This window comes from Tachyglossus aculeatus, chromosome 2 (genome assembly GCF_015852505.1).
Source record: "Tachyglossus aculeatus isolate mTacAcu1 chromosome 2, mTacAcu1.pri, whole genome shotgun sequence".
In the NCBI taxonomy this organism is placed as follows: domain Eukaryota; kingdom Metazoa; phylum Chordata; class Mammalia; order Monotremata; family Tachyglossidae; genus Tachyglossus; species Tachyglossus aculeatus.
Window position 1 is genome coordinate 135,007,700 of NC_052067.1, and position 17,244 is coordinate 135,024,943.

Consider the following 17,244-nt stretch of genomic DNA (forward strand, 5'->3'; position numbering starts at 1 on the left):
TACTATTGATTGATGGATTGAGCTGTCTCCACAAGCCCTTTCACGAGGAGTCTGATTCTGCTTGCCGGTCCCCTCCGCAACATTGCCAAGATCCGCCCTTTCCTCTCCATACAAACCGCTACCCTGCTCATTCAAGCTCTCATCCTATCCTGTCTGGACTACTGTATCAGCCTCCTCTCCTATCTCCCAGCCTCCTGTCTCTCCCCACTTCAATCCATACTTCACGCCGCTGCCTGGATTGTCTTTGTCCAGAAACGCTCTGGGCATGTTACTCCCCTCCTCAAAAATCTCCAGTGCCTACCAATCAACCTGCGCATCAGGCAGAAACTCCTCACCCTCGGCTTCAAGGCTCTCCATCACTTCGCCCCCTCCTACCTCACCTCCCTTCTCTCCTTCTACAGCCCAACCCGCACCCTCTGCTCCTCTGCCGCTAATCTCCTCACCATGCCTCGTTCTCACCTTTCCCGCCATCGACCCCCGGCCCACATCATCCCCCTGGCCTGGAATGCCCTCCCTCCCCACATCCGCCAAGCTAGCTCTCTTCCTCCCTTCAAGGCCCTACTGAGAGCTCACCTCCTCCAAGAGACCTTCCCAGACTGAGCCCCCTCCTTCCTCTCCCCCTCCTTCCCCTCTCCATCCCCCTTGCCTTACCTCCTTCCCTTCCCCACAGCACCTGCGTATATATATATATATATATGTTTGTACGCATTTATTACTCTATTTATTCATTTTACTTGTACATATTCTATTTATTTTATTTTGTTAATATGTTTAGTTTTGTTCTCTGTCTCCCCCTTCTAGACTGTGAGCCCACTGTTGGGTAGGGACCGTCTCTATATATTGCCAACCTGTACTTCCCAAGCGCTTAGTACAGTGCTCTGCACACAGTAAGCGCTCAAGAAATACGATTGAATGAATCAATGAATGAATGAAATTCTGCTTCTCACAACCAGTCCTCCCCAGGCCAAGACTGCCTGCACTGACGTACTCACCAGTGGAGTGCAGATGGGCTGGGGCTTCTCTCTGACAGGGGGCTACAACTGGAATCCAGCTCATCCTTTGGGCTCCATCAGGGCTGAAGCTGTAGTGCTCTGTGCATTTGTTGTGAGGAAGGGCAGGAGGGAGTCACTGTGTAGCTGCAGGGGGAGGGCAGGCTGGGCCTTGGGGCTGCTGGGAGCCTCCAAGGAGCTGGCCAATGATAATGTGCCTTGTAAACAGGGCCTTCCTGCCCAGCACAACCACACGCCCAAGGGAGAGGGTCCTGGGTAACATCGCTCTTGAAATCTGGCCCTCAAGCATTGAAGTGGATGAATCTTTTCCCTGGTGCATGGGATGTGGTAGAAACTGATTCCATGTTTACCCTATCCACAGCAACCTGAGTGGGATGGTTGGAATAGGGAATGACGGAGGGCATGGTTGGTGTTTTGGATCTGGGAAGAGAACAGTTTGGGGAGGTTCCTGGGTCTCAGGCCCCCATCTTCACCCTAAATCTCCAGTGGCCCAGAGTGGGAATGGACTGTGGAGTAGGATGTTGGCAACCAGGAGGGGCCCAAAGTTGGGTGTGCTTGCCTGTTGTTGCCCTTTGGCCCTGGGAGAAAAGCACCTTCACTTCCCAATACAATACCGGGCAGAGCTTGTCAACTGATGGCCCAGGGCTTGTCAATTTTTGTTTCCTATTCACACCCTATATCCTCAACATTTATGATTAAAACAAGGTTTATCAAAGACATCTTTTCCTGGTAAAATGAAAGGACGGTAATGTTCCTTTTTCTCCCACTTTATCACAATGTAGGAACAGCTCTATTTGTAGATGCCCAAGTTGGTTTTAAAAGAGAAATCAGGCATGAGAGTGGATGGTCAAAATAAAGAACAGATCTGAAAATATGGGCTAATAATAATAATAATTATGATATTTGTTAAGCACCTACCGTGTGCCAAGCACTGCTCTAAGCACTCAGGTAGATACAAGGTAATTCATTCATTCAATCATATTTACTGAGCACTTACTGTGTGCAGAGCACTGTACTAAGCACTTGGGAAGTGCAAGTTGGCAACATATAGAGACTGTCCCTACCCAACAGCAGGCGGGTAATCAGGTTGGACACAGTTCCTGTCCCAGTTGGGGCTCACAGTCTTAATCCCCATTTTACAGATGAGGTAAATTAGGCACAAAGAAATGTAGTGATTTGCCCAAGGTCACACAGCAGACATGTGGTGGAGCCGGGATTAGAAACCACATCCTCTGACTACCATGCCCGTGGCACTTTCCACTAGACAACACTGCTTCAATTCATATTGATTAGGTGGGGTGATAGACTGTAAGCTTAATGAGGGCAGGGTTTGTGTCTGTTTATTGTTATATTGTACTCTCCCAAGAGCTTAGTACAGTGCTCTGCACACAGTAAGCACTCAATAAATACAATTGAATGAAAGAATGAATTTTGCAGCTATCCTCTTCAGAGCCTCCTACAGTACTCAGCACATAGTGGGAATTAAATTAAAATTGATAATTGACTGACGCGTGTCAGAGAGATATTGAAAAATGGCCAAAAGAAGGGTGGTCTTCTATTAATTAATTTCTATACAATTGGAACTGGAAAAAGAGAATTATTTAAGTATTCTTAAATACTCTTCCCCACTCTTCCTCCACCCACCTTACCTCCAAGTCTTTTCAGGTGATATGAGATAAGTTTTAAAGCCTCCCACTGCTGGGCAATTTTTCTTCTAGCTTGGTAAGCACCCCTCAGGTTGCCATATTTAACATTTATGACATCTATGCTACTCTCTGTTTGGGATAGATAGATAGATTGAGCACTTATTGTGTACTGAGCACTGTACTGAGCACTTGGGAGAGTACTTGGGAGAAGAAGCATGGCATGGTGATTAGAGAACAGGCCTGGGAGTTCTAATCCTGGCTCCACCACTTGTCTGCTGTGTGACCAGTTACCTCATCTGTAAAATGGGGATTGAGACTGTGAGCCTCATGTGGGACAGGGACTGTGTCTAATCTAATTTGCTTGTATCTACCCTAGTGCTTAGTACAGTGCCTGGCACATAGTAAGTGCTCAACAAGTTCCATTATTATTATTATTATTACTACAATATAATAATAATAATAATAATAATGATAATAATAATGATGTTGGCATTTGTTAAGTGCTTACTATGTGCAAAGCACTGTTCTAAGCGCTGGGGGGAATACAAAGTGATCAGGTTGTCCCATGAGGGGTTCACAGTCTTCATCCCCATTTTACAGATGAGGTAACTGAGGCTCAGAGAAGTGAAGTGAGTTGCCCAAGGTCACACAGCAGACATGTGGCAGAGTGGGATTTGAACCCATGACCTCTGACTCCAAAGCCCGTGCTTTTTCCACTGATCCACGCTGCTTCTCTGTCTACAGAGTTGGTAGACATGTTCTCTGCCCACAATAAGTTCACAGTCTAGAGGGAGAAAAAGAGAGAGACAATGATATAACTAACTAACTAACTAAATAAATAAATGAATAAATAAATAATATATATATAATTGATAAATATGTACATAGTTCTTGTGGGGCTGAGGTGGGGGCAAGTACCAAATGTCCAAAGGTCATATAGATACAAGTGCATAGATACAAGTGATGGAGAAGGGAGAGGGAGCCAGGGAAAGAGGGCTTAATCAGGAAAGGATTTGGAAGAGATAATAATAGTAATTGTGGCATTTGTTAAGTGCTTACTATGTGCCAGGCACTGTACTAATCACTGAAGTGGATACAAGGAAATCAAGTTAGGTACAGTCCTTGTCCCACATGGGGTTCGCAATCTTTACAGATGAGGTAACTGAGGCACAGAGAAGTGAAGTGGCTCACCCATGGCCACACAGCAGACAATTGGCAGATCTGGGATTAGGATCCATGACCTTCTGACACCTAGGCCCATGCTTTATCCACTATGTCATGCTGTAACCTCAATAAGGCTTTGAAGGTGGGAAGAGTTATGGTCGAATGTGAGGGGGAGGGAGTTCCAAGCTAGAAGGAGAACATGGAAAAAGGGTAGATATTGAGATACACGAGATTGAGGAAACTAGCACTAGAGGAGTGACATGTGTGGGCAGGGCTGTAGTAGGAAATCAGTGAGGTAATATAGGAGGGGCTGAGCTAAATGAGTCCTTTAAAGCTTATGGTAAGGAGTTTCTGTTTCATGTGGAGGTGGATGGGCAGCCACTGGAGGTTCTTGAGGGGTGACATGGACATGGACTGAATTTTTTAGTAAAATGATTCATGCAGCAGAGTGAAGTTGGACAGGAAGTGGGAGAGACGGGAGGCAAGAAGGTCAGTGAGGGGGCAGATGCAGTAGTCAAGGCAGGATAGGATAAATGTTTGGATTAACATAAAGGCAGTTTAGGTGAGGAGGAAAAGGTGGATTTTGGTGATGGTGTGAAGGTAGAATCAATAGGATTTGGTGTCAGATTGAATATATGAGTTGGATGAGAGAGATGAGTCAACAACACCAAGGTTATGGGCTTGTGAGGTAGGGAGGATAGTGATATCTATAGTAATGGGAAAGACAAGAGGAGGGCAGTGCTTGGGTGGGAAGATAAGTTGTTCTGTTTTGGACATCTTTAGTTTGAGGTCTGGTGGGACATCCAGGTGGTGATGTCCCAAAGGCAGAAGGAAATATGAGACTGCAGAAAAGGAGAAAGACCCGGGTTAGTGATGTAGATTTGGGAATCAATTGTATTTATTGAGCACTTACTGTGTGCAGAGCACTTTAATAAGTTCTTGGGACAGCACAATATAACAGATACATTCCCTGCCCACAACAAGCTTACAGTCTAGAGGGAATCATCCACATAGAGATGGTAATTGAAACTGTGGTTGTGAATGAGTTCTCCGAGGGAGTGGGTGGGGATGGAGAATAGATGGGGACCCAGAATTGAGCCTTGAAGGACTCTCACTATCAGAGGGGGGGAAGCAGAGGAGGATCCTGCAAAAGAGACCGAGAAGAAGCGGTCAGAGAGAAAGGAGGAGAACCAGGAAAGGACAGTGTCAGTGAAGCCAAGGTTGGATATAGTTTCAAGGAAAGGAGGATGGTCCACAGTGTTAAAGGCAGCTAAGAGGTTAGGAGGAAGCAGGAAGGAAAACCAAAGCACAGCTTCTGTGGCTTCTTGGGAGTCTTGTCTGTTCCTTGCCTGTGTTGCCTGGGAGGAGGACTGAGAGTTGGCTCCCAGAAAAAGATGATAGACATAATTTAAAGGAGGGCAGCTTCCTATAAATTAATTTCCATATAATTGAAAATGGGAGAAGAAAATAATTATTAAATACTCCTCCCCAGCCTTTCTCCACCCATCATTCCATCCTATCACACCTTCAATTCACCATAGGGCCACCCCATTTTGCAAGCAGAGAAGCAGCATGGCCAAGTGGATCAAGCACAAGCCTGTGAGTCAGGGAGACCTGGGTTCTAATCCCAGCTCTGCCACTTGTCTGCTGTGTGACGTTGGGCAAATCACTTAACTTCTCTGTGCCTCAGTTAGCTCATCTGTAAAATGAGGATTAAGACTGTGAGCCCCACGTGGGACGGGGATTGTCCAACCCGATTTGCTTGTATCCAAGTCTAGTAGTGCTTGTAGTACATCGCCAAAATCCACCCACATCACCAAAATCCTCCTCTTCCTCTTCATCCAAACTGCCACCACGATAATACAAGCACTTATCCTAGTCCACCTTGACTATTGTATCAGCCTAATTGCTGACCTCCCTGCCTCCTGTCTCTCCCCACTCCAGCTGCTGCCGGAATCTTTTTCCTTCAAAACGTTCGGACCATGTTTTCGCCCTCCTCAAGAAACGCCAGTGATTGCCCATCCACCTCCACATCAAACAAAAACTGCTCACCATTGGCTTTAAAACACTTAAGCCCTTTGTCCTCTCCTACCTCACCTCACTACTCTCCTACTACAACCCAGCCCTCACACTTTGTTCCTCTAATTCTAACCTTCTCACTGTACCTCAATCTCATCTATCTCACCTCCTACCTCTCGCCCATATCCAACCTCTGGCCTGGAATACCCTCCCTTCTCATATCAGACAGACAATTGCTCTCCCCCACTTCAAAACCTATTGAAGACACATCTCCAAGATGCTTTCTCTGACGAAGCCCTCCTCTCCTCTTCTCCCACCCCTTTCTGTGCACTCTTCCTTGCTCCTTCATTCATCCTCCCTCCCATCCCCACAGTACATATGTGTTTATCCATATATATATATAATATATATATATATATATATATATATTATTTATTTATTTATTGATCTATCTATTTATTTATGTCTCCCTCTCTTGACATTGAGCTGGTTGTGGGTAGGAATGTGTGTTTGTTGTTATAGTTTACTCTCCAAAGTACTTAGTACAATGCTGTACACACAGTAAGCACTCAATAAATATGATTGATTGATTGATTGGCCCATAGTAAGTGCTTAACAAATACCATAATTATTATTATTACTTAACTTCTCTGTGTCTCAGTTATCTCTTCTGTAGAATGGGGATTAAGACTGTAAGCCCCGAGGGAGACAGGGACTGTGCCCAACCTGACAGCTTTATTCCTACCCCAGAGCTAAGTACAATGCCTGGCACATAATAAGCACATAACAAATACCATAAAAAAGCCCTATGTAGAGGTCTCCAAGTTGACCATGAGCCGTGGGGTTGCCCCGGTCCCTCTCCCCAGCATTGATCCCCCACACTGGGGGCAGGAGGTGCAGGGCATTCAGAGTCCTCCCCAGGACAGCTCCATGATATAGGCTCAGGGGACTTACTCTGTGCCATGCAGTCTCTTCTGCTGGGGACCTGGGACACTTATGGATTGCATGATATGACTGATTCCAGGGGTGGACACTAGGCCAGCTTCAGATTGCATCATTCATTCATTCATTCATTCATTCATTCAATCATATTTATTGAGCGCTTACTGTGTGCAGAGCACTGTACTAAGAGCTTGGGAAGTACAAGTTGGCAACATATAGAGACGGTCCCTACTTAACAGCGGGCTCACAGTCTAGAAGGGGGAGACAGACAACAAAACAAAACATATTAACAAAATAAAATAAATAGAATAAATATGTACTAGTAAAATAAATAAATAGAGTAATAAATATGTACAAACATATATACATATATACAGGTGCTGTGGGGAGGGGAAGAGAAGGAGGTATGGTGGGGGGATGGGGAGGGGGAGGAGGGGGAGAGAAAGGAGGGGACTCAGTCCGGGAAGGTGAGCTCTCAGTAGGGCTTTGAAGGGAGTGTCCCCCTCAACTCTTCAATGGTCGGGGCTAAACACAGTATATTCAAGGCTCTTCCATTCTTACCCAACCTATGGCATTTTCTTGAAAATAATGACGGTTAAAATGTTAAAATATGACAGGCATATGCCTGGCAGATGTCAATCATAGGGGACTTGATGCCCAGGATCAGGGAGCCCATTGCTGCATGGCCTTGACAAAGTTCAAAGTTCAGAGAGTCTGTTTCTTCTCCACCCCATTCTCCCTCCCCACTTGTAGATCCCCTGACCCAGAGGGGACCTGGCTGGGGTCTAGGGGTCCCAGCTCTGCCACTGGCATGCTGTGTGACCTCGGGCAAGTCTGCTACATTCCTGTTCAGGAGCAAACCGTGGCAGGAGGGATTTCAGTGGGAGAGGGATGTTGGACGAGGACTGGGTTAACAAGGGAATTTGGGGAGTTTCCTTGTGGAGTGTCCTACAGGAAGCTCCCATCTGGCTAGGCTGGGTGTGCTGCAAGCAGCGGAAGGGAGAAGATGGATGTGGCGACCTCGGGAAGTCTGGCCCAGAGACCAGTGATGATGGGGGGATTCCCCTGGGGCACACAGCTGTTGTTCATCAACCCAGTCTCCACTGCCCCCTGCCCACCCCTCCTGGGGTTTATGCACTTTCTCTGAGTGCTTAGTGGGATGAGAGACCTGGCCAGGGCCCAGGAAACAGTGGTCTCCGAGGTGCTGCCCACATTATAAAGATCCTTCATACGAGCCCCGGGGCAGAGAGCTCCCTGCCCTGTGTCTGGCTGGCACACACCACACACCACAGGAACCTGCTTCCAGTAGAAGGGTCTCCAGTAGTTGCCTGGGGATGGGGATGGGGCTTGGGCTACGGGGAACCAGTCTGCAGTGCAGCTACCGGGCGGGCCTAAGGAACCCGAGTGCTCGGACTCTGAGGTGAGTCCATTCATGCCCAGAATATTGTAGGCAACCACCTGCAGAGTGCCACTTGTATCAGTGGAAAAGAGGCCAGAGGGCTCCTGCGACATGGGAGGAACACTGATTCTGGACAGATCAATCAATCAATCAATGTTATTCATTGAGTGCTTGCTGTATACTGAGTGCTTTGGAGAGTTCAGTGCAATAGATTGGGTAGACACTATCCCTATTGCCAATAAAATTGCAAGTACATGAATATGTGTATATGAGCTGTGGGCCTCTGGTTGGGGTGAGTAATGAAGTCAATAGGGGCCACAGACACATGTGCAGAGATTGTCCAGGAGGAAGGAAGAGTAGGGTGAGAGGCCAGTGAGAAAGTTTCTAAGAGATGTGATTTAGTAGGGTTTTGAAGATGGGGAGAGTGGTGGTCTAACAGATATGAAGAGGGAAGGATGTGAACTACAGGACAGTGGTGAGACAGAGGAGAGCCAACTACAGTGCACGGTTTGGTTTTGGTAAGTGTGTGTACAGTGTTATAGTGGGAGACAGGAGAGCTCCTCTTTAAATCCTGGTGGGAAAGGTGGGAGAGTTCCTTTTAGACTGAAAGCTAGTTATTGGCAGGTAAAGTGTCTGTTTATTATGCTGTATTGTACTCCTCCAACTACTTAATATAGTGCTCTGCACCTAAAAAGGCCTGAATAAATACCACTAATTTACTGAGAGTCAAGGAGGGATGAGGCGGTGGGTGGGTCTGGAGAACACCAGGTGAGATTTGAGAGAGATCACACCAGCTGTGTTCAATTTTATCAACAAAAGAGATGGTAAGACCATTGGGGTAAAAGAAGGTGTATATGGGGGTATCAGGGAATTTATAGGGCGACTTAAAAGTCTGAAAAACCTGGCATGGGCCATAGGCATGAGAGTCGATAAGGGTAATAATAATAATTAATAATTATGGTATTTGTTAAGTGCTTACTATGAGCCGAGCACTGTTCTAAGCCCTGGGTAGAGTAGTATTGTTACTGGATAGAGGCGGTACAGTCTGAATATGTTTCCCAAATCTTTCTCCAACCCAGGAACTTCATCCTTGGGCTCCCCTCCAGTATCTCAGATTTACTCAACTAAAGTTCTCTGCTACAGACAGTATCATAGAAAAACTGCCATTGCCAACACCCTTGTGACACTGGGCATCAGTTCTGTATATTGTGAGTGTTTCTTGGGGAACTTCCCTGTAACAATAATAATAATAATTATGACATTTGTTAAGTGCTTACTATGTACAAAGCACTGTTATGCTGTCACTATTACCAATAAATCCATGGTAGCTGCAAACCCAATTGCATTTTGCAGGGGATGATTAATGCAACAGGAGAACCTCAGGGCTGGGCTTAAGGACCAAAAGCATGCATGACGGAATGGATTAAATTGAATGATTTACAGAATTAGCAGAGGAAAAGCACAACCTGATCAGAATGCCAAAAGAGTATGTGAGAGGCAGAATGTTGGAACCAAGTGTTAAGTGTATTTGTGTTTTCCACTGACAGTCCAGAATCTTTCCCAAGGTACCATAAATCTGGCAGTCTTGACTTTATTCCATCAACCACTGTTTTTCTCGTGACAGGAAAATCTAAGAGCTTAGCCCTGAGGTTGGCAAGGAAAACTGTATTTCATGTGTTCTTTATCAACTCTGATTGCATATGACTTGATAAGCAGCAAGTATTAGGTAGGTTTGGCCTGACTACTTTTATTTGACTACTCTCACTGAAAAAGCTGAAAGTTTTAGTCTGAACCGATACAGACAGAGATTTTTTCCCACTGGAGTTGGCAGTCCAGTGGGCATGTCTCGATGGGTCTGCATGACTGACTGATAGCCTGACTCTGCCTGGTCAGCTCTATCCTATCAGCTCTGTCTGATAATCTCTGTCTGGTAGTCTATATCAGGTCAGCTTTGCCAGGCTACTCCTAGTCCTACTCCTGGTCAGCTTTATCCTGTCAGCTCTGTCTAGTCTTCTTTGTCTGGTCATCCCTGTCCAGTCTGCTCTGCCTGGTCATCTCTGTGTGGTTTGCTCGAGCTGGTCTGTTGTGGTTGGTCTTCTCTCGCTGGTTTGTTTAGTCAGGTCATCTCTTTATAGTTGTCTTTTATGGTAATCTCTTTTGTCGGCCTTGTCTGGTCAGTTCTGTGCTGTGAGCTCTGTCTGGGCAGCTCTCTCTTGTGTGTCTAGTCATCTCTGTCTGGAGTGTTCTGTCTAGTCTGTTCTGTCTGGTCAGTTCTATCCTGTCAGCTGTCTGGTCATCTCTATCTGATCTGCTCTGTCCAGTCTGCCCAGTCTGGTCTGGTCTGCTCTGCATGGTCAGCTCTGTCCTGTCAGCTCTGTTTGGTCGGCTCTGTACTGTCAGCTGTCTGGTCATCTCTATCTGGTCTGTTCTGTCCAGTCTGCCCTGTTTGGTCATCTCTGTCTGGTCTGGTCTGCTCCGCTTTGTATGGTCAGCTCTATGCTGTCAACTCTGTTTGGTCAGCTGTGACTGGTCATTTTTGTCTGGTAATCTCTGTCTGGTCTGCTCTCTCTAGTCAGTTCTGTGCTGTGAGTTCTGCCTGGTCAGCTCTGTCTGAACCGTCCAGTCATCTCTATCTGGTCAGCTCGATTCAGTCTGTTCTTTCCAGTCTGTTCTATCTGGTCTGTCCAATCATCTCTGTCTGGTCTGCTTTGTCTAGTGTTTTCTGTCTGATCAGCTCTGTCCTGTCAGCTGTCTGGTCATCTCTGTCTGGTCTGCTCTGTCTTGTTAGTGCTGTCAGGTCACCTTTGCCTGGTCAGCTCTGTCCCAGGGCTCTCAATTCTTCAGGCTATCAGGATTCCCTGAAAGGTGGTGGGGAGGTGGGTGGGGGAGAGGTGGGAGTAGGGGACTGAGGAGAGAGGGTTGAGGATGGAAAAGAGACTCTGGAATGACACACTATACCCAGCCAGTCCAGGAGTCAGCCTCCCATCATGGACCCAAGATGCTTGGTGGATCTGTGCAATGACTTCTCTCCCTCATCCTCATGGTTACTGACAGACCACCCAACATCCCTAACATTTCCCCTATATTCTTCAAACCTTCCCTCTAATAACCTAGGGCCACTCATAATAATAATAATTACGGTATTTGTTAAGAACTTACTATGTGCCAAGCACTGTTCTAAGCACAGGGTAGATGCAAGGTAATCAGGTTGTCCCATATGGGGCTCACAGTCTTAATTCCCATTGTACAGATGAGGTAACTGAGGCACAGAGAAGTTCATTCATTCATTCAATCATATTTATTGAGTGCTTACTCTGTGCAGAGCACTGTACTAAGCACTTGAGAAGTACAAGTCAGCAACATATAGAGACGGTCCCCTACCCAACAGTGGGCTCACAGTCTAGAAGACTGTAAAGCGGTTAGAAGAAGTTAAGCGGCTTGCTCAAGATCAAGCTTACCTTGTCTACCAGCAGACAACTGGTGGAGCCAGGATTAGAACCCACGTCCTCTGACTCCCAAGCCTGTGCTCTTTCCACTAAGCCATGCTGCATCTCCTCCATGGCTTTATCCAACTTTTCTGCAAGTGGCTGGAATTTCCCAGCTGCTCAACTAACCATGATTATGAATTCCACCCGCAGGGTGAAGTGCGGACCTTTGTTGTTTGATGGAGCTCCTCACCAGGTCCGGGGGGAATCTGCTGCCCGTGGCCCAGAAGCACCAGTACAGTGGCAATAGCAATAAAAGGTTTCTGCTGTGTATATAGTTTGGATGTATTGAAAAGTCAATGGGGAAGATGATGGGGCAAGCAGAGAAGGGTGTTCACAAGGTCTCTACCAATTCTCCAAGCATGACCTATTTGGGACAAGGACTTTGGGTGATTGATAATGTCCCGGACCATGGGAAATGTGGCCTGGCCTTGGTAATTCACCTCTCCATGAGCCTAATTTTAATCCGGATTGATTTTGAATTGTTTACTACCAACCTTTGGGTGCTGCTCCCACATCAGCTCTACTGCATCAATCAAGAGGTTGGGCTAGACCAGGTCTTCCCATCAATCAATCAATCAATCAATCAATCGTATTTATTGAGCACTTACTATGTGCAGAGCACTGTACTAAGCGCTTGGGAAGTACAAATTGGCAACACATAGAGACAGTCCCTACCCAACAGTGGGCTCACAGTCTAAAAGGGGGAGACAGAGAACAGAACCAAACATACCAACAAAATAAAATAAATAGGATAGAAATGTATAAGTAAAATAAATGAATAAATAAATAAACAGAGTAATAAATATGTACAACCATATATACATATATACAGGTGCTGTGGGGAAGGGAAGGAGGTAAGATGGGGGGATGGAGAGGGGGACGAGGGGGAGAGGAGGGAAGGGGCTCAGTCTGGGAAGGCCTCCTGGAGGAGGTGAGCTCTCAGCAGGGCCTTGAAGGGAGGAAGAGAGCTAGCTTGGCGGATGGGCAGAGGGAGGGCATTCCAGGCCCAGGGGATGACGTGGGCCGGGGGTCGACGGCGGGACAGGCGAGAACGAGGTACAGTGAGGAGATTAGCGGTGGAGGACCGGAGGTTGCGGGCTGGGCAGTAGAAGGAGAGAAGGGAGGTGAGGTAGGAGGGGGCGAGGCGATGGACAGCCTTGAAGCCCAGGGTGAGGAGTTTCTGCCTGATGCGCAGATTGATTGGTAGCCACTGGAGATTTTTGAGGAGGGGAGTAATATGCCCAGAGCATTTCTGGACAAAGATAATCCGGGCAGCAGCATGAAGTATGGATTGAAGTGGCGAGAGACACGAGGATGGGAGATCAGAGAGAAGGCTGGTGCAGTAGTCCAGACGGGATAGGATGAGAGCTTGAATGAGCAGGGTAGCAGTTTGGATGGAGAGGAAAGGGCGGATCTTGGCAATGTTGCGGAGCTGAGACCGGCAGGTTTTGGTGACGGCTTGGATGTGAGGGGTGAATGAGAGAGCGGAGTCGAGGATGACACCAAGGTTGCGGGCTTGTGAGACGGGAAGGATGGTAGTGCCGTCAACAGAGATGGGAAAGTCAGGGAGAGGACAAGGTTTGGGAGGGAAGACAAGGAGCTCAGTCTTCGACATGTTGAGCTTTAGGTGGCGGGCGGACATCCAGATGGAGATGTCCTGAAGGCAGGAGGAGATGCGAGCCTGGAGGGAGGGGGAGAGAGCAGGGGCAGAGATGTAGATCTGGGTGTCATCAGCGTAGGAGATGATAGTTGAAGCCGTGGGAGCGAATGAGGTCACCAAGGGAGTGAGTGTAGATTGAGAACAGAAGGGGACCAAGCACTGAACCTTGGGGAACCCCCACAGTAAGAGGATGGGAGGGGGAGGAGGAGCCTGCAAAAGAGACTGAGAAAGAACGACCGGAGAGATAAGAGGAGAACCAGGAGAGGACGGAGTCTGTGAAGCCAAGGTCAGATAGCGTGTTGAGGAGAAGGGGGTGGTCCACAGTGTCAAAGGCAGCTGAGAGGTCGAGGAGGATTAGGACAGAATATGAGCCGTTGGATTTGGCAAGCAGGAGGTCATTGGTGACCTTTGAGAGGGCAGTTTCCGTGGAATGAAGGGGACGGAAGCCAGACTGGAGGGGGTCGAGGAGAGAGTTGTTGTTGAGGAATTCTAGGCAGCGCGTGTAGACAACTCGTTCAAGGAGTTTGGAAAGGAATGGTAGGAGGGATATGGGACGATAACTAGAAGGTGAGGTGGGGTCAAGAGAGGGTTTTTTTAGGATGGGAGAGACGTGGGCATGTTTGAAGGCAGAGGGGAAGGAACCAGTGGAGAGTGAGCGGTTGAAGATGGTAGTTAAGGAGGGGAGAAGGGATGGAGCAAGAGATTTCATAAGATGAGAGGGAATGGGGTCAGAAGCACAGGTGGCCGGAGTAGCACTTGAGAGGAGGGAGGAGAGTTCCTCTGAGGATACCGCTGGGAAGGATGGGAGAGTAGCAGAGAGTGTTGAGAGCTGGGGGGATGGAGAAAGGGGGGAAGAGACTTTGGGGAGGTCGGACCTGATGGATTTAATTTTGTTAATGAAGTAGGAGGCCAGATCGTTGGGGGTGAGGGAAGGAGGAGGGGGAGGAACCGGGGGCCTGAGAAGGGAGTTGAATGTACGGAAGAGCTGGCGCGGGTGATGGGCATGAGTGTCAATAAGGGAGGAGAAATAGTTTTGTCTGGCAGAAGAGAAGGCTGAGTTAAGGCAGGAAAGGATAAACTTGAAGTGAACGAGGTTGGCATGGTGTTTAGACTTTCGCCAGCAGCGTTCAGCAGCTCGAGCATAAGAGCGAAGGAGGCGGACAGTGGCAGTGATCCAGGGCTGTGGGTTAGTGGTGCGAGAGCGGCGAAGGGAAAGGGGAGCGAGTGAGTCTAGCTGAGTAGAAAGGGTAGAGTTGAGAGCAGTAATCTGATCATCAAGACTGGGCAGAGAGGAGAGGGCGGGGAGGTGGGGTGTGAGGCGCTCCGAAAGATGGGTGGGGTCCAGAGAGCAGAGATCTCTGTGAGGGAGTAATACGGATTTACAGGGGAAAGGAGTGTGAGTGAGGAGGCAGGTGAGAAGATTATGATCAGAGAGAGGGATTACAGAGTTGGTGAGGGTGGACACCATCCTTCTATGGCAAACGTCTCAACAGTGTAGGATGAACACTTAGTTCGAGGGGTACCTAGAAAACTTGATAGCTTCTCCCCATTCCATAGCCCATCATTTTAACCTGTAAGGACACTAAACTTAGTTTGTAGAAATGTTCACCTAACATAGTCATTCTCTATAGAGAGACAGTGTTTTGTGAATGTAGCTTGGGGCGATTTTAATTGAGTTGCACAATGCTGGGAAATTCTTGGGTAGATGGATTGGAAATAGAAAAGTTAATTTTCTCTGGAAATCCAACTGGTCACACTGTGTTCTATTATTCCAGCCCCTAGTTTGAGTTCTTGTGGGCAGGGAAGATATCTACCAACTCTGTTAGCCTGTATTCTCCCAAGTTCTTAGTACAGAACTCTGCACACAGTAAGCGATCAATGAATGCGACTGATTGACCGACTGATTGGTGTAGGGTTCAACAGTGATTATAATGGTAAACAGTGATTATAATGGTCCAGGTCCACCTCCTGATGTCTAATGGCTTTACCTTCTCTTCTGTTGTCATACATAGGCCAGGATCAGGTAATATGATCTGAAACTGAGGTCCGGGACACATCACTATGGCTGGCAACACCACAGGACAGCCCCTATCCTCCTTCTTCCTCATTGGCATTCCTGGGCTGGAAAAGTTTCACCCCTGGCTCAGCATCCCTGTCTTCCTCTTGTACAGCCTGTCATTGTTGGGGAACTGCCTCATCATCCTCATCATCAGGATGGAGTCAAGCCTCCACCAGCCTATGTACTTCTTCCTCTGTATGCTGGCTCTCAATGACTTGGCTCTCTCCTCTTCCCCAGCTCCCAAGATACTCAGCATCTTCTGGCTGGATAACCATGACATTGGTTTTGATACCTGCCTGGTTCAGCTGTTCTTCATTCACACCTTCTCCATCATTGAGTCGGCCCTCCTAGTGGCCATGGCCTTTGACCGTTATGTGGCCATCTGCCAACCACTGCGCTACACCACCATTTTGACTAACAAGGTGGTGGTATTGATGGGGTTGGTGGCATCTGTCCGGGCAGCCATCATGGTGTTCCCATGTATTGTCCTTATCAGGCATCTGACCTTCGGCACCCATAATGTTATCCACCACGTGTACTGTGAGCACATGGCTGTGGTGAAGCTGGCCTGCTCCAAAGCAGTCATCAACCGGATCTATGGCATCAGTATAGCTCTTTTTGTAGTGGCACTAGACGTGGGTCTCATCACCATGACCTATGTCTGGATCCTTCAGGCTGTTTTCCGGCTCTCCTCAAACAAAGCCCGGTCCAAAGCATTGAGAACTTGTGCTGCCCATGTCTGTGCCTTCCTAACAATTTATGTACCTGCCCTTTTCAGCTTCCTGACCCACCGCATTAGCACAAAGGTGTCGCCATCCATCCACATCATCTTTGCCAGCATCTACATCCTGGTGCCCCCTGCAGTGAACCCTCTGGTCTACGGGGCCAAGACAAAGCAGATCAGGGACCGGGTGATTTTTGTCTTTTTTTCTAACAAGGCGACAGTCTCCAAACAGTAGATCTCGGTCTTTGTTTTTCCAGGGCACCCAGCATTGCTTGTCTCTAAACACTATAACTAAACATGCATGCATATGTATGCATGGGTAGATATTGGTAAGGGCTTCATGTTTATATTGAGCCTCACCTGTACATTGCTACTTGTGAATTGTTCAGATTTTACTGACACTTTTGTGGGGGTTGTATGGTCAGAGATGCTGCCTCTCTGGTTATTACTCAGGGCTGAATCTAATGAAGAAGGGACAAATTCAGGATGAAGAGTGCAGGTCAGGAAGGGCAGAAATTCCATGGGAACCAGGGACTGCGGAAGCTGGGTTTGCAGGAGAAGGTGAGGATATTTTCCTGATGAATTTGCACTAGTGAAGGGACAAGCTTTCATCAATGTAGGAGGAATTGATTTTGACCTGGCTGATGTGGAACCTTTCTGCAAAGCCCTGGGACCAGCCCGTTAAAAACAAAATAGTTGACCAAATGGCAGAGGGAAGGCCATTTGCACCCTCACAGCCTCCAGACCAGTCAATCATTATTCACCACAGTTGCAGTTATGAACATCAGCAATTAATCAATCAGTGGTAATGATTAAGCACTACTGGGTGCAGAACACTGAAGTAAGAGCTTGGGTGAATACAACAGAGTTGGTAATCACATTCCCTGCCCCCAAGGAGCTTACAGTCTACAGGGGGGTGACAGACACTAAAATTCATTAGGCATAGCTAGTTTGAAAAAAGGATGGGGCATAGAAGAAAGACCAGGACTTCCCCCTCCCATTCTGCTTCCTGTGGCTGCCTCCCAGGTCACACTGGGGCACATTGTCTCTGCCTGATTTGAGCACCCTGACAACTTCTTCAAGCCTCACAGTCCCCTAAATCCTCCTTCCCATACCCCTACTCATTCCTCCCT

At 47.5% G+C, this 17,244-nt stretch overlaps 1 protein-coding gene across 1 annotated transcript; it reads left to right on the top strand.

Annotated features, from left to right (window-relative positions):
- Positions 1-15,389: 15,389 nt before the first annotated feature.
- LOC119942823 (putative olfactory receptor 52P1) lies at positions 15,390-16,346 on the top strand. The gene has a single exon (XM_038763797.1). It carries the CDS (start codon positions 15,390-15,392, stop codon positions 16,344-16,346), a length of 957 nt encoding a protein of 318 aa, XP_038619725.1.
- The last annotated feature ends 898 nt before the right edge of the window (positions 16,347-17,244 follow it).